The 18,392-nt window shown below is 37.0% G+C and overlaps 1 protein-coding gene across 1 annotated transcript in view; it reads right to left on the bottom strand.

Annotated features, from left to right (window-relative positions):
• Nucleotides 1-18,392, bottom strand: part of GABRG3 (gamma-aminobutyric acid type A receptor subunit gamma3) — a 643,721-nt gene that overhangs the window by 299,857 nt on the left and 325,472 nt on the right. The window contains exons 4-5 of the mRNA XM_059371735.1: nt 4,780-5,000; nt 2,748-2,830 (exon numbers count right to left, since the gene is read on the bottom strand). Of these exons, the coding sequence (XP_059227718.1) occupies nt 2,748-2,830; nt 4,780-5,000 (304 nt within the window). The remainder of the gene's footprint in view (nt 1-2,747; nt 2,831-4,779; nt 5,001-18,392) is intronic.

Below are 18,392 nucleotides of genomic sequence, written 5' to 3'. Positions count from 1 at the left end.
GAGTGTGTGTGAGTGTTCATTGCATTTGCAACCCCTACCCTATAGAATAGGAGAGCAGGGCACAGAGTGAAGAAGGGCTAAGAGTAAATCTTGGCATCTCTATAGAATATGAGTTTCTTGGAGTTAGGAGCACTAACTTTTCTGTTAGGAAAAACAGAAACAGAAATTTCTGACATATCAGACTACAACAGGGAAAATAATTAAAGGATGATCAAAGATAACTATCTCTGGGACACTAATATATATTTTCAATTTATCTTACAAGATAAGATATATCATATCTCTATCTATCTATATATCTTTCATTATATCTTATAAGAACAATTTAAAAATAATTCAAGATCAGGAATAGAAAGCAATATCCTTCTAGATATGATAGCATAACAGTTTCAGATATTAAAAGAGATATGGAAAGAGGTATCAGATCTCAACATCCGAAGGAAGCTGAACATATCAACAATCAGAAGCTCACAGAAAATGGAGGGGTGGACTTGAAATGTATACGTGTGAGGTACTGTTATTGAGCAGATAACCAAATTCCTAAGAAAAACACAACAGGTTAGTGTATCCTCCTTCTTTCACAGAAACTTCTCATGAAATTGAGTAAAGTGAAGCACAGCTGCCCTTGGTCACCAGATGCCATTTCTCATCAAGCACATAGCTACTCTTGAATGAGGGGCTCATGGAAAGCTAGAAGAGCTAGCAAACATCCCTCCTCATTAAGTAACCATGAAGGAATATGGAGGATAATCCTATTGTCATGATGATTATGATCCGCTTTAGAGGCCTCCATTCTACTCACAATGGCTATATTTTACTCCTTTCATATGTGTTGTTCTGCAGGTGAAATGATTAAATTATTAAATCATGTAACTAAAAACTGTAGAATAAGCTATTTTTGGTTTGCAATTAAATGCAATTAAAACTCTATGAGTAAAATCCATAGACACTAGATCTTTGTGTTTGAATTGTCTATACACAAGTTATTGAGGATGACTTTAGTTTAAAATGAAAATATAAAGGAGATAGATTAGTGTTGTATAGAGCTATATTTTGAATGAAAAAGAGACAAAATCCATAAAAGGAATGGTAAAGCATGCACTTTCAAGACAGAATGAAGTGAAGTTAGAGAGGGAAGAAGGAATCTTGTAGGTTATGCTAAAGCATTCAAGCTTGATACTATCACCAGGGGTAAGAACTTTTGAACAGTTAGAAGTACAGAATTTTTATATATATATTTTAGTAAGCCAATGCCAGGATATATGTATATAATGAACTTGAAATACAAGAGTGGGAGTGGAAACCCCAACAGGTAGAAACAGTTAACAGTGAACAAGTTCAAGGACATTTTTGAGGCAGACTAAATAGTAATTGGTTTAATACCATGGAAGAAGCACTTTCCAGAAGTCAGAGGATCCCATTTCTAATCCCTTAACCTTGGACAGTGACAGCACAGCATCTGTTTCTGTTTCCTCATCTACACATGAGCAAGAGGGACTAGATGAGGAGTTTTTAAACTCTGAACTACAAATTATGTAGCTGATAGATTCAAAATATTCTATGAAATTTTCTAAGTGTATTAATAAAGGACCATAGTTTTGTCCAGAATCTCAAAGTGGAATGTAACCCCAAACTGACTCACAAAGAAATAGACTATTTGAATGGTTCCATAACTTTCAAAGTAATTAAATAAATAGAGAATAGCAATCCTAATAAATCTACAGGCACGTTTACCAGACATTCACAGACATTAGCCATCTACTTGTTAGGCATTAAAAATATGTGTTATCAACATATATAATGATTTGGGGGAAAATGTTATTTTAAATTAGGATTCAACTAATTAAAATAATCTCTGCAAAAGAATATTTTTGCCCAGTGTAGATCAGTGTAATTTTGCTTTCTACCTTGTCTTTTTCTCTGCCTAAAATGAACTGTAAAGTGTGTTCATCTCTTATTTCATTTTTGTCTTTTCACTTTAATGTCAAGCAAGGGAAGTCACAAAAGCTCTGCTTGAGATTCATCACATTTGTTTGTCAAGCTCTATATGCAATTTTATAGAAAGCCAATAAAAGTTAATTAAATTCTTATGAGTCATACTTAGCTACTTGTGATAAACACATTTAAAAGGAACTATCCTAAATTCTACAGATGTATTTCCCTATTGAGCTTTACTTAAAACGTTATTTTATAAACACATAAATTTGATATTTCCTTTTTTATGTATCCTTGTATGCACTAGAATTGTCTTGAAGAATTTAGTTTTTTAGCTAATATTAATCATATGTAAGATATTGGAAAATAAAATAGTGAAAAATTATATTCTACAGTACTGCAATAAGACAAATGTAGATATACTTAAATAAATTTTTATCTTTCTATTCAGAAGACAAAATGCCTTGCTTGAAGATAATATTAAACCCAAAAATATCACAAATGAATTTGGTATACTTCAGGATAATATGCACAGCTCCTTAGCATAAAGGTTATTTGTAAGTCAACTGTTCACCACTTTCATCATTATAAGTAATGGTCAAGTTGCTCACAGCTTTTCCAAATTTATGTATTCCGTAACATACGTCTTACACAATAGAGTGAAAATACCCATGTGTCTAATACCAAAATCATTATCCATTTTTTCTGTCACGTAATGATGCTACTATAATCGATCTCATGACCATCTGTCATAAATCAACAGAAGATAGACATTCCTTTACACAGCATTTATACCCCAAGTTGGTACTCACAGCTGGAGAAAATCAACGGGCAGGAGTGCTCATCCATGGGAAAGTTGTGCAGCTGCAGCTGGCATTCTGCATTTATAGTAAGCCTGCAGGAGAGCCAAGGGTCACTCTTGAGGTCAGCCAGGAGCAACCCAGAAAAGTCTCAGGTCAAAGCGAAGGATCAGTCACCTTTTACCATAACTGGGGAGTGAGAGCAGTGCACTTAACTCACTCTCGGCATTGGTGCCATTCAGGGATAAACATTTAGTGGCTTTTGTGTTATTTCATTCTGTTTTTAATTATTGGTAGCAGAGAGAATTTCAGTTACTAAAAATTCCAAACTATGTCTAGAAATAAAACCCAAGTCAGAGAGAAGACAAATAAAAACAACTATTATTTTATACGTCTTTGTCTTCTATATGTTTGACTGAATTAAAACCTTCCATTTTCAAACTAGTGTATTTGTCTAAATAGGTATAATGCCAAACTAATCTACTTGTAGAAGGGACTTCAAATTTGGACAACACTCATTAGACTATGCAGGTGGTGGCTATATAAGCGTGTGCACTGCATCCTTCATGAACAGACAGCCCTGGGGCCCGAGTTCCTATGAAGGATCCCAGGATATGTTATGTCCCCAGTCTGGTTTGCTGAGGTTCACCTTCACTTCAGAGTCTCCTCTGCACTCCTTTAAGACTAATGTGGAAAAACTCATTACAGACGCCAACTCTCTAAATATAATCCATCAGCTGAGCTACCTGCTGTGGATTTGTTGTTGTTGTTCCCCGCCTACCAAAATTATTATTTCCCTGAAAGTTGAAATTCTCCAATCTTCCACTTCTCTTGGTTTTAATCTGTACTTTTGTTTGTACTGTGGATACTTGTTTACCATTCTGAGTTATAGACTTCACGTGGCCACAACTCAGCTGCAATTAAGAGCTCATTTACTAAATGTGGGGGTGAGAGAAGAGAAGTGCCCAGGGGCTGGTGGTGGGCTTCACTGAGCCAAGAAGATAAATGGGTCAGAAGAGTTAGACAAGTCACCTTCTGCTGAGGCATGCGGAATTTACAATGCCTTTCAGACACTCAGGAGGAGACATCCCATAGGCAGGAGCTCCAAGCATCTGGATTCCAGAAATGAAGTTCTGGGTTGGAGGTAGGCATGTGGGAAACCTCAGAATAGATGTGGAAATGGATTAGTAATGAGGAAGTCCTGAGGCAGAAAGAACAGAAGGAGAAAGGGCTTCACAAAAGCAGGAACAGGAGACAGAGAGAGGAGCCATAGTGCTACAAAGGTGGTGAAATAAAGTGATAGAAGAGAGTGAGCACATATAGTGCTCCTAAGAGCTCATAGGCAGTGGGAACAACAGTGTCTGGAGGGTACTGCCCTGATCCTAACTCTAGGCAAACAGAAAAGCTGCCCAAGGTGCAGGGTATCCCTCTACTATGTTATAGCTTGGTATTTACTTAGACTTGGGCCAGCCTTGTGGAAAGACTTCTGAGAGATACAGACACAGGCACAAATTCTGGTAACACTAGTTCTCAATGGTGACTTTGGACAAGCAAGTCAATTCACATCTTTGAAGTGCAGTTTCTCTTACCTTTCCCAACTTTGTAAGGGCTGCCTGGCCCCCAGGAAGGCTCATTATACTGTAGCTGCCACTTCCATTAAGGATGTACTGGGAAATGTCCTCTGTGCTCTTTTTTCCTGTGGTCTTAAATTTGGTTATGATTACATTTGTTAATTAGTACACCAAGGCATCTTTATTTTTCTAGCCTAGTGGACCCATGGGTTAAATATATTAAAGAAAATTCCATAGCCCACTTCCAACAGACATGGATTCTGATGAAGGAATCAGTTTATATCCATTGAAGATCATCTGTATGCCTTTATTCTTTATTTTTACATATAGTGACATTGGAACAAACTTTTTCAGGATCCTGTAGCCTGTCAAACATGAGAAGTGATAGAATGCAACAATGAAAATAGGGTCCCATCTCTAAAATGATCTAAATTATCAACCTGTCAGTAATTAAAAATCCACCAACAGCTCACCTTAAAGTATAAAGGATTTTCCCATCATTCCAAATTCTGAGGAGCTGATTGGGGGTGGTGATCCAGTGAGCTTCTGCAGTTTTAGAATTACGGAAGATTGTATCTGGAATCCATATTAATCCCACCATGTTGCTGTTCAGAGTGAGTATTTTCATTGTACTGTTGAATCGAAGGCGACTGTCTGTCCAGGTCTGAGCAAAAAATATGTCAATTTGATATTCCTGAAACAGAGCAAAAGGAGAGGCGAAGTGGTTCCTTAATGAATTTTCTGTATGCTTTGTTTTCTTTGTCAAAAGTTTGTCTTTCCTTCATGTTTACACCCTTATCCCCCACGTCCCTTTCTGCTAGCTCTCAGTATAGTGCCTTGCTCAACATGGTAAACATTTTAACAAATGATAACCAGTATTATTAGTGATATTATTATGTGATAAGATATGTACAAAATATTCTGTAAGTCTTAAATGATAATAAACACATAAAATGTGATAAGGGGCTAGTGGTAGTAGACTATAATTGAAAGCCCAGAATCAGATCCCCCTGCGTTCACAAGTCCAAGCTTTCACAGGTAATATGACCTATTCAAGCCTCATTCTAATCTGTAAAATGGGTGGACTGCCCACATCCTAAATGGGTTATAAAGAAGAAAGGAGATGATTAAATGAAAAACCCTTAGTGTCTGGCATAGATCCATACAGTAGTAGCTTATGTAATAATTATCATTTTCACTTTAAAGTCTTATTGAACCACACACTCAAATCAAAAAGGAAAGTAAGAAAAGGGGCAACAACAAAGAATTATAAAGGTGACAGACACCCACGCCAACAGAAGGCTGGTGAGACTCACAGGACCTCTGTAACTAGAAACATTTTGGTATTCCCCGAACAGAATAAGACTTTGCTGCAACCATTAGATGTGGAATAGGACCAATTCACCATGAGACCTAAAGAAATGTCCCGAGACTGTACCATCCCAAAGGCCATTACCCTAAGCACAGTTTAAAGGATTATCATCAATTAGGTCCATAGTAAAGAGGATCTAGAAGCAAACTGTTAGAAATTCTTATTTCTTTCATTTCATTTACATGTTAGATATAATAATGAATTATTCTTACAGAGTGTGGGTTTTGTAATTCTGAACAAATCCCACATTTATTCTTTCCACCGAGTTTCCAGTTAAAGAGCCTTTCTGAGGTAGTTAATTCAACTGACCAGATCCTGTTTGTTATTAACAAATCCATTCATTCATCATCTCTCTGCTGCAGTGAGTATGCTATGCCCTGCAAATCACTGAAGACCGAGCACTGTGCCGTCAAGAAAATTCTCTCCCTTCATGGAGCTTATATTTTAGTCTGGGAATTAAATATTCAGTTAAGGTTAAAAACCAAACACCAAAAACAAAACAGCACGAGTTTGATGGTCACATGTAGCAACCAGAAAAATGAATTTGGTTAGGATTCCAGCAAGAAAAGACAAAAAGCATCCAAGTTTTTAATGTGGAAAGAATTATGTATAGGGAATTTGAGTCTTGCTTTAGCATTTGAACAGCTAGGGGAACAAAACTAGGGGCAGGTTATTGTGGGAACTTTCAGGGCTGAATGAACTCTCAACATCCAGAGGGACCCAGTGCAAGTCCTCCCCTCTGTCCATTTGCCTGTCTAAACATGCCTCTGGGGAATAATAACCTCTGTGTCATTATCACCTTCCAGAACTTTGCCCATGTCTCTCATGAACAGACTCTAAACTTGGAAATGCACACACAGAGAGACAAGAGGAAGTTTGTGTGTATGTGTGTGTGTGAGTGTGTGTGCGTGCGCATGCATAGGTGTTATTTCCTGTTGTATACTGACTAATTTTAAAATGGGTTTGGAGCACCAAAAGTCAGTCTGTTAAGTGTCCAACTCTTGTTTTTAGCTCAGGTCACGATCTTAGGGTCCTGTGATAGAGTCCCACATTGGGCTCTTAGCAAGTGAGGAGTCTATTGGGATTCTCTCCCTCTCTCTCTCCTCCTTCCTTCACTCATGCATGTGTGCTCTCTCTTTCTAAAAAAATACTTTAAAAAAACCTCAAAAATAAATAAATAAGCATGGGTTTCAAACAGTGCTGAAACAAGTAAAATAAGTCAGAAAAAGAAAGACAAATACCTATGATCTCACTTATATGTGGAAACTAAAACAAAACAAAACAAAAAACTAAAGTCATGGATACAGAGAACAGACTAGTGGATTCCAGGGGTGGAGACTGAGAAGTGGGAGAAGCAGTGAAGGGAATCAAAATGTACACACTTCCCATTATTAGATGAGTAAATCCCAGGGGTGCAATGTGCAGCATTGCGACTATAGTTGACAATACTGTATTGCATAACCAAAAATCACTAAGAGTAGATTGTAAAAACTCTCATCACAAGAAAAATATATTTCTAATTGGATTTATTGTGGTGACCCTTTTGCAATATATATGTAAATCAAATCATTATTTGTATAGCTGAAACTGATATTATGTTAAATGTCAATTTTATCTCAATAAAAACAAAACCAGTACATTGAAAAAGAATGCTATAACAAATATATAACGTGTAGTGTTGGCTTAGAACTGGAAGCAAGGTTGCTCATGTCACACATGGGTAAAATGTTTGGTAAAGTTGACACCTGCAGTAAGGCAGAGCATGTCTAATGAGTACAGAGCTCTTTGAACAATGGATGGAAAAGGAACATTAATTAGAATGTGTTGGCTGCTATTGACTGTGCTTGGTAAGTTTACATAAGAAAGAAATTATCTCAGAAGCTAATTGGCCAGCAAGTGAGGCCAATTATGAAAGTAGTTATGAAAGAGAAAAGAAAGATAAACCACATACAGTTTCTTGTAGGGTTAGAAAAGGCAACTGCTCCTCCTCTCCATCAGTAAATCATATCAAGAAATCCCTTGAGAGTTAAAAGCCTATTGAAACTCAGCTTTGCAGAAATAATCAGACGACTGCTAAAAATTGGTAAATGGGTTAAGTTGCCACCCTATAAAATCTTTAATTGTATATGGTTTCAGGATAAGAGACTAAGGTCTAACTCTTCCACTGAAGGCTGATATAGCCGAGGCACTTGTACTTCATTTAAAAGAAGGAGTAAGAGTTCACTTGAAAGTAAAAGGGTGGGAGAGGCAGTGACATGGGAAAGCCAAGACACTTACTGGACCCTAGAATTGCGTTGACAAAAGTTCTGTGAATGTGGCTATGCACATTTGAAACTCTCTTAATAGGTAAGAAGCTGGCTAGGTTTTAGGGAGTTCTACTGCCAAAGGACCATCAAGTCAGGAAGAGAAATCTGTGACTATGTGAAACTAAGATGTACTTTTGCATTCCTATCTCTAAAGGACAGATTGTAATCTGGAAAAGCTGATTAGACCTTAATGGGGGCTTCATCTCCAGGGCCCACTTTCCCATGACCAATGCAGTTAGTGGAAAAATAATAAACTCTTAAGCAATGGAGTCAAGAGCCAGGAAAATCGTCCTTTGGAGCCATACCCTGGGAGCAGAATTAGTTTAATCAAAGGAGTTGCTTTCTTCCCAGGGAACCTGCTCAGGATCTGTCCAGTGGGGTCTCAGAATTGCTGCAAACCAGTGAGTTGACTGTGATTTTCCTGTCTCTTCTCCATCACTGCAGATATACTACACGTGTGGGGATAGGTCAAATAGCTTTTCTTTTTGTTTAGGAGTCAGTGGACAAAGGAAAACCATGAGAATTAATGTGGATGCCAGCACACATTCAAATAATCTGGGGCTTGAGGCTGGGACCAGGTGAACCTTTAGGGATGCTCCATTTGAGGAAGGGTAGACTGAATCTTCCCTGATGAAGGAGAGAGAAAATATTTGGCAACTAGATACAGATCATCGTGGTCATTGGTCCTATTCACCAAATACTGCACCAGCCCTCTCTGTGTATATGTGGTAGAATTGCATCTCCCTTACCCCCTGTTGGGGCCGTGTCTGGACATCTTATTTGTGATAAAGTGAAATGTAAACAGAGTGGGGTGTGTCATTTCTGGGATGGTGTTTTCAGAGCACAACCCCTTTACAGACTCTGAGAAACTATGGAGCACAGTCTTTGTTGATTGACACTGGACACATACCGTGGATGCAAAATTACCTGGAACAGTCTGTAAGAGGATCACTTCTCAGCCTGTACCAACTGGTGCCCAGGAAGAGTTGGAAAGGGGAGTGGGATGCAGGGAGGAGTTGCTGCCTTCTTTATTGAGATGGTGACTGATAAAAAAGACCTTGGTGAGGCACAGGAGTCAGCCATACAGATAAGTGGAGCAAGCAAGTTCAAAAGCATACTGGATGAGAGAGCAACAATTCTGCCAGACAGGGTAGACTGAATGAGGTGGGTAGGCACCTTAACTCCTCGGGCCGGAGTTTTAGCCTTACAATGGTGCTGTGTAAAAATGGCAAAACAAAGAGTGTCCCGAAGATAGGGCCTTCCTCTTCGCCCTTCCTCTCCTATTGTCTCTGGTCCCTATTCCCATTAATACACAGGTTATATACCTTTACAATAAAATACTTTGAACTGCCAATCTGAAATCAGCAAATTATATAGCAAGATGAGAACTTTATCCAAAGGCACTCTTATGAGGTACCGATGCTTCTGTACCTTCTAGGCTCTGATTACTGAGTAAAAGACTCTAATAACCCTTCCTCTCAGGGGGTAAACTGAGACCCAAGAGATTAAGTAATTTTCATCAAATCACATTGAGCAGCTAAGTACCAATTGTTCTAAACTACGCAGTCAAAACCTGCTTCCCTGGAGGTGACTGAGAGCAATTGAAATCTAGTTGTTAGAGGTAGAAACCACTGGAAATGTGAGAGGAAGAAGCAGAAGTTCCCTCCTTGTTCACCCTGTTTGCAAACCACATGAGGTTACTTTCCTTGGACTCAGTTTTCTTATCTGTAAAATGGGGTGGTTAATGTAGCTCATGTAAGGACCTTCCAATTCTAACATTTTATATTTCCATATCCTTGCTTACATTAGTGTTTCACTGTTGAAATTAATTTTCCATTTCCCTCTTTTCTGTCTTAATTTTGCAATAAAGATGAGATAGAATGACTTCTATACATGTTCTGTTTCCTGCCACTGGAAAGAACGTTGTATGTTTGAGTTCTAAATGAAGTACAGTTGCCTCCCCCCATCATTTTTGGGGGTATATATTCTCTGACCCCCAGTGTATACCTGACACCATGGATAGTACTGAACCTTATATATACTATGTTTTTTTTTTTCCTATACAGACATGCCTATGACAAAGTTTAATTTATCAATTAAAGATAGTAAGAGATTAATAACTGATTAAAAACAGAACAATTATAACAAATGTATCATAAAAAAAGTTATATGAATGTGATCTCTCTCAAAATACCTTATAGTACTGTAGTTATCCTTTTTCTTGTGATGATGTGAGATGATAAAATGCGTATGTGATGAGCTGATGAAATGAATGACATAAGGATTGTGACATAGCATTAAGCTACTACTGACCTGATGATAGATCAGGAGGAGAGTCATCTCTTCTGGACTGAGGTTGATTAAGGGCTAGTGAAACCACAGATAAGTGCGGACCACTGTAATCAGAGCCATGTGTGAGGTTGCAGCTTGAAGAGTGAGACATGGATTCCTGTCCCCAACCCCAATATTACTTTCTTGTAAGGGAAAAGAGCACACCATAATGCTCTGGGATTAGGGACAGTGGGGTTTGGAGAGATACTCATTTATTCTGAAGCCCTGACAGAAACTCTAACTCAAGAGGGTATAGTGAAGATGGTATATGTGGTACATGGGGTAGATGTTTTATTGTGTCTACATTTGATTAAATGTTGAAGAAACATTTCCCATCCACAGAGAAATATTTTTATGTTTCTCAAACTTTCTTTGTAATGTCATTAATCATTTTTCCTTTCTGTAGAAGAAAAAAATTATTCTTACAGATAAACATTTTATGCAATCGATAAGTAGCTGTGAAATTAATGTGTTTAAAACACTAATGATGAATGTGCAGAATCCCCCAGTTTAAAACATCATGCATGTGGAGAACCTATGTTCATAATTTGTTTTAATAATTGGAGAGCTTAATGATTCTTAAATAGACCATGAATTATTGCAACATGTGGAGCATTTTGACAAAACAGAAGAAAAATCATGCTTCTTAATGATATCAATTTGTAACTTCTAAACTCAGAAAAATTACTTCCTAACACTTTCCCCTTTCCTTTAACATAAAAGAGGGTCAAATGGAAAAAAATGATTAATAAAGGACAGGGACTTGGAGATTGGGTTTGCAGGAGACACACATTCCCAGGGGCCAAAGGCTTTCTTTTTAGATCCCAAGCACATTAGCACCATGCCTGGTACTGATGGATAAATATATTAGTAAAATGAATCACTGGAAATTTTCTTTATAAAATGATAATCACAGACCCATTCCTTTAGGCTGCTCAGATAACTCATCTAGGGGCAAAGGTTAGTTGAAAGTATAAGAAGTACAACACAAACTATCCAAAGGTGTTCATTTTTCCTTAAACACAGTTTCTGCCACTCTCAGATTTCCATTTGAAAATGCACCCGTCCTTGCTACCCAAACTCTCACTGTCTCAATATTCACTATGACAGTTCACAAACATTATTATCCAAATTTACTACCAAGTGGAAAATCTGTGATATTGAATCTTTATGTGCACATTATCAAAACTTTAAAGAGGTAGGTGAAGGGCAAAAGTGTGTCTTGTACTTTGGAAAGTTATTTGTGAAAACAGCTATAAAGATTCTTTTTATTTTGTCCATGGCCTTATACATGTGACAATAGCAAATGTGACAGTGGCAGAAACTTGGAAAGTCTTGAGTGCTGGGACTGGCCCCTCTTGTTGCTTTGGGGAACCCTGTAACCATCAAACAAATGAGTCTAGGTCAATCTGCTAGAAATGAGACAAATGCCCAGACATGTTCATGGCCCCAGCTAAAGTCAAGCCATCACCTAGATAGATGAGTAATGCCATCACTGACTAGCCAATCCTAACCCAGCCATCCTAGATCATACAGCTTACACAACCAATCCAAGAATCATGAGGAATAATAAAAACCCACATATTTTTAGGATGGTTTGTTACACAGCAAGCTGACCGATAGGCCCATGCACTAGATGTTACATTTATTGGCATTACATTTTTCAATCCCCTTCCCTTTCCTAGAAAGTTTAACTCCTCAAAGTTTGTGATATTCATGTCTTCAAACCTACCAAACCTATTGCAAAACTGAGTCCAATTTTAGATAGTATCTTTATTATCTTTTGGATACTATCTCTCTATTCTTTACATCATAGCATGTATTCTTTGAAATGGGGAAGAAAATTATAGTTCATAACCAGCACATTACTTAGATAGTCTTTTTGGGTTGTTATATAGGTGTTTAAGAGTATTTCATTTTTTTGTTGTTGTTTAAATTCAATTAGCCAACATATAGTACATACTTAGTTTCAGATATAATGTTCAATAATCCATCAGTAGCATATAACACCCAGTGCTCACTACATCACTTAATGTCTATCACTCAGCCACCCCATCCCCTATGCTATTTCTTATATTTCACATATGCATAAAACTGTATGATAATTATCTATGACTGACTTACTTCACTTAGCATAATACCCACCAGATCTATCCAAGTTGATGTAAATGATGAGTATTCATCTTTTCTGATAGCTAAGTAATATTCCTTTGTCGATGTACACAACATCCTCTTTATCCATTCATCTTTCAAAGGACAGCTCAGCTCTTTCCACAGTTTGGCTATTGTGGACATTGCTGCTATGAACACTGGGGTACAGGTGCCTCTTTGAATCACTACATTTGTATCTTTGGGGTAAACACCTAGTAGTGTAATTGCTAGGTTGTAGGGTAGCTCTATCTTTAACTTAAGGAACCTCCATAATGTTTTCCAGAGTGACCATACCAGCTTGCATTACCATCAACAGCATAAGAGGGTTCCACTTTTTCCACATTCTTGCCAACATTTGTTGTTCCCTGTCTTGTTAATTTTGACCATATGAACTGGTATGAGGTGGTATTTCATTGTGGTTTTGACTTGCATTTCCCTCATGCCAAGGGGTGTGGAGCATTTTTTCATGTGTCTGTTGACCATTTGTCTTTCTTCTTTGGAGAAATGTCTGTTCATCTTTTGCTCATTTCTTGACTGGATTCTTTGTTTTCTCAGTGTTGAGTTTCATAATTTCTTCATAGATCTTAGATACTAGCCCTTTATCTAATATGTCATTTGCAAATATCTTCTTCCATTCCATAGGTTACTTTTAGTTTTGTTGACTGTTTCCTTTGTTGTGCAGATTTTTTTTTAAAGATTTTATTTATATATCGGGCGGCGGGGAGAGCAAGCACAGTCAGACAGAATGGCAGGCAGAGGCAGAGGGAGAAGCAGGCTCCCTGCCAAGCAAGGAGCCCAATGTGGGACTCAGTTCCAGGACTCCGGGATCATGACCTGAGCCAAAGGCAGCTGCCTAACCAACCGAGCCACCCAGGTGTCCCTGTTGTGCAGATTTTTATCTTGATGAAGTCCCAAAGTTCATTTTTGCTTTTGTTTCCCTTGCCTTTTGAGAGGCGTCTAGCAAGACATAGCTGTGGCGGAGGTCGAAGAGGTTGCTGTCTGTGTTCTCCTCTAGGATTTTGATGGATTCCTGTATCACATTTAGCTGTGAGTTTAAACTTTGAGTTTATCTTTGTGTATGATGTAAGAAAATGGTCCAGCTTCATTCTTCTACATGTGGCTGTCCACTTTTACCAGCACCATTTATTGGAGAGTCTGTCTTTTTTCCACTGGCTATGTTTTTCCATGTTGTTGAAGGTTAGTTGGCCATAGAGTTGAGGGTCCATTTCTGGTTTCTCTATTCTGCTCCATTGCATTGATCTATATGACTGTTTTTGTGCCAGTACTGTTTTGTTTTGTCTTTTTTTTTTATGATCACAGCTTTGTAATGTAGCTTGAAGTCCAGAATTGTGATGCCACTAGCTTTGGTTTTCTTTTTCAACTGTTCTCTGGGTATATGGGGTACTTTCTGGGTCCATACACATTTTAAGATTATACGTTGCAGTTCTGTGAAAAATGATGGTATTTTGATAGGGATTGCATTGAATGTGTATAGTGCTTTGGGTAGCATAGATATTTTAACAATATTTATTCTTCCAATCCATGAGCATAAAATGTTTTTCAATTTCTTTGTGTCTTACTCATTTTTTTTCTTAAGTGTTCTCTAGTTTCTAGAGTATACATCCTTTACCTCTTTGGTTAGGTTTATTCCTAGGTATCTTATGGGTTTTGGTGCAGTTGTGAATGGGAACAATTCTTTAATTTCTCTTTCTTCTGTCTCGTTGTTAGTGTATAGAAATACAACTGATTTCTGTGGGTTGATTTTATATCCTGCCACTTTGCTGAATTTCTGTATGTGTTCTAGTAATTGTGGGGTGGAGTCTATTGGGTTTTCCATATAAAGGATCATGTCATCTGTGAAGAGGGAGACTTGACTTTTTCTTTGCCATCTGATGCTTTTTATTTCTTTTTGTTGTCTGATTGCTGAGGCTAGGACTTCTAGTACTATGTTGGACAACAGTGGTAAGAGTGGGCATCTCTGTTGTTTTCCTGACCTTAAAGGAAAAGCTCTCAATTATTCCCCACTGAGAGTGATATTTACTGTGCACTTTTCATAGATGGCTTTTATGATATTGAGGTGTGCTCCCTCTATCCCTACACTATGGAGAGTTTTATTCAAGAAAGGATACTGCATTTAGCCAAATGCTTTTTCTGCATCAATTGAAAGGATTATATCATTCTGTAATTCTCATTTTTGATAGGGCCTTTTTCTTTTTGAGGGATCAGGGTAATGATGGCCTCACAGAATGAGTCTGGAAGTTTTCCTTCCATTTTTTTCTTTCTTTCTTTCTTTCTCTTTTTTTTTTAATAAAGTTTCAGAAGAATAGTTATTACTGGTAGAATTCCCCTGGAAAGCCTTCTGACCCTGAACTCTGTTTGTTGGAAGATTTCTGATCACTGCTTCAATTTCCTTACCAGTTATGTGTCTGTTCAGGTTTTCTATTCTTCCTGTTTCAGTTTTCATAGTTTATACATTTCCAGGAATGCAACCATTTCTATCAGATCTAATTAGTTAGCATATATTTGCTCATAATATATTCTTATAATTGTTAGTATTTCCTTGGTATTGGTTGTGATCTCTCCTCTTTCATTCATAATTTTATTAATTGGAGTCCTTTCTCTTTTTTAGAAGTATGGCTAGGAGTTTATCATTGATATTAAGTTTTTCAAAGAAGCAGCTTCAAGTTTCATCGATCTGTTCTACTATTCTTTTGGTTTCTATTTCATTGATTTCTGCTCTAATCTTTATTTCTCTTTTCTTGCTTGGTTGAGGCTTTATTTGCTGTTCTTTCTCCAGCAACTTTATTAGTATATTCAGATCGTGTATTTGAGATTTTTTTTCTAACTTTTTGAGAAAGGCTTTTATTGGTTTGTACTTCCCCCTTAGGACCATCATAGTTGTATGAAAACTTGAGAATAGTTGTGTTTTCATTTTTATTTGTTTCCATGAATTTTTTAAAATTCTTCTTTAATTTCCTGGTTGACCCATTCATTCTTTAGTAGGGTGTTCTTTAAATTCCAAGTGTTTAACTTCATTACAAATTTCCTCTTGTGATTAAGTTCAAGTTCCAAAGCATTGTGGTCTGAAAATATGCGGGAATAATCCCAATATTTGGTACTGGTTGAGACCTCATGAGTGACCCTGTATGTGATTTATTTTGGATAATGTTTCATGTGTACTTAAGAAGAATGTGTATTCTGTTGTTTTAGGATATGCTCTGTATATATTTGTGAAGTCTGCCTGGTCCAGTGCATCATTTAAGGCCCTTCTTTCCTAGTTGATCTTCTGCTTAAATGATCTGTCCATTGCTCTGAGTGGGGTATTTAATTCCCCTACTATTATTGTATTATCTTTGACATTTTTTTAAATTTTGTTATTAATTGGTTTATATAATAGGCTGTTTCCAAGTTAGGAATATAAATATTTATAATTGTTAGATATTTTTGTTGGATAGACCCCTTAAGTATGATGTCGTGTCCCTCTTCATCCCTTTGGTTTAAAATTAATTTGTATTATATACCTGGCTTGCAGACTGAATCAATAGCCTATGTCATTTTTAGAACTCTATATGTATATGTGCATAATTATATATTATTTTATTTTATTTTATTTTAATGTTGTTAGCCACAATACAGTGCATCATTGGTTTTATTTTTAATATTCTATTTATTCATTTGACAGAGAAAGAGAGATCATAAGTAGGGAGAGAGGCGGGCAGAGAGAAGGGGCGAAGCAGGCTCCCTGCTGAGCAGAGAGCCTGATGCGGGGCTAGATCCCAGGACCCTGAGATCATGACCTGAGCCGAAGGCAGAGGCTTAACACTCTGAGCTACCCAGGCACCCCGCATCATTAGTTTTTGATGTAGTGTTCCATGATTCATTGTTTGCATATAACATCCAGTACTTCATGCAACCCATGCCCTCCTTAATACCATCATCAGGCTCACCCATCCTCCTACCCCTCTCCCTTCTAAAACTCTCAATTTGTTTCCTGGAGTCCATAGTCTCTCATGTGTTTTAATTGTTTACATTAAAATGCACTACCTAGATACAAATTCCATTTTGGAATCTTCAGTACTTATAATTAATGAAAGCATAACTTTTATAATATAAGTACAAAAAGGATACTAATTGATCAATATGTCATGTATTTTTCCAATTGCAGGAAACCATTAAAATTGTACACATTAAAATAATTTTTCTAATATGAATATTGCTACTCCAGCTTTCTTTTGATGTCCATCAGCATGATAAATTGTTCTCCACCCCCTCACTGTCAATCTGGGTATGTCTTTAGGTCTGAAATGAGTATCTTGTAGACAGCATATGGATGATTCTTGCTTTTTTATCCAATCTGATACTTTGTCTCTTTTGATTGAAGCATGTAGCCCATTTATATTCAGAGTAACTACTGAAAGATAAGAAGTTAGTGCCCTTGTATTATCTGTACAGTCCCTGTTCTGTAGATTGTTTCTTTTTAGACTATGTTACTTTTGGCTCTCTTCACTTACAGGATCCCCTTTAATATTTCTCCAGGGTTGGAAATTCTTTTAGTTTCTGTTTGTCCAGGAAGTTCTTTATCTCTCCTTCCATTCTGAATGTCAACCTTACTGGATAAAGTATTCTTGGCTGCCTATTTTTCTCATTTAGTACCCTGAATATATCATGCCACCCTTTTCTGACCTGCCAACTCTCTGTGGATAGGTCTGCTGCCAGTCTGATGACCCTACTCCTGTAGCTTAAGAACCACTTGTCTTGAGATGCTTTTAGAATTTTCTTTTCATCTCTGAAATTTTCAAGTTTCACTATTATATGTTGGGGTGTTGATCTATTTTTATTGATTTTGAGGGGGGATTCTCTCTACCTCTTGGGCTTGATTGCCTGTTTCTTTCCCCAGATTAAGAATGTTCTCAGTTATGATTTGCTCAAATATTCCTTCTGTCCCCTTCTCTCTTTCTTCTTCCTCGAGGACCCCAGTGATTCTAATATTGTTTCACTTTATGATATCGATGCTTTCTCAAAGCCTTCCCTAATGGTCCATTAGTTGCTTTTCTCTCTTTTCCTCAGAACCCTTCATTTCCATCATCTTGTCTTCTATGTCACGGACTTTTTCTTCTGTGTCATTTATCCTAGTTGTTAGAGGATCTATTTTAGACTGCATCTCTCTCTGTTAAGTCATTTTTAACTTCAGCATCATAAAATTTTATTTCTGTACTAAGAGATTCTCTGGTGTTTCTTATGACTTTTTTCAACCCATCTAGTAACTTTATAATCATTATTCTGAATTCCAGCTCTGACATTTTACTTATATCCATACTGACTAGATCTGTGGTAGAGAAATTTACTTCTGATTCTTTCCTTCTCCTCCTAGTCATTTTGGCCAGAGAAGAATGGATGAACAAGAGAGCAAAATAAAAAATATCAACATGACCCAAGCGAAATACACATTAGGCAAATCTGAAGAGGTAAGAAACCAAAAAAGAAAAGAAAAAGATAAAAGGGGGGAGGGGAGAGAAACATATAATGTTCACTTGGACAAAACAGGGTGATCCACTTGGTCCTAGGTCCTAGGTATTTTAGTCTACTTGTTAGAAAACACTAAATCCCAAATTTGTAAAGAAAGCAAATATATATTATATATATATGAAATTGAACACAGTGAAAAGAAGCCAAAAATGAAGAATATATCTATAAAATGTAAATGTAAGAGTGTAAGTTTAAAAAAAAGAGTTCAAAACAAAGAGTTCACAAAATAAGAAACTAGTGAAAAGAAGGAAAAAAGGAAAAGGAAAATTTTAAACTGAAATATAAAAGAATCATGAAAAAAATCCCTTGAATTCTATATACTATTTTCCCTTAGGCTTGGAGTTTTGAAGTTTTGTAGGCTCCATAAACTTGATATTCACCTGCTGTTCCAGCTGGTCTT

This window comes from Mustela nigripes, chromosome 13 (genome assembly GCF_022355385.1).
Source record: "Mustela nigripes isolate SB6536 chromosome 13, MUSNIG.SB6536, whole genome shotgun sequence".
NCBI lineage: Eukaryota > Metazoa > Chordata > Mammalia > Carnivora > Mustelidae > Mustela > Mustela nigripes.
Note: the sequence above shows the minus strand (reverse complement) of the source record. Positions and strands in the feature narration are given on the sequence as shown.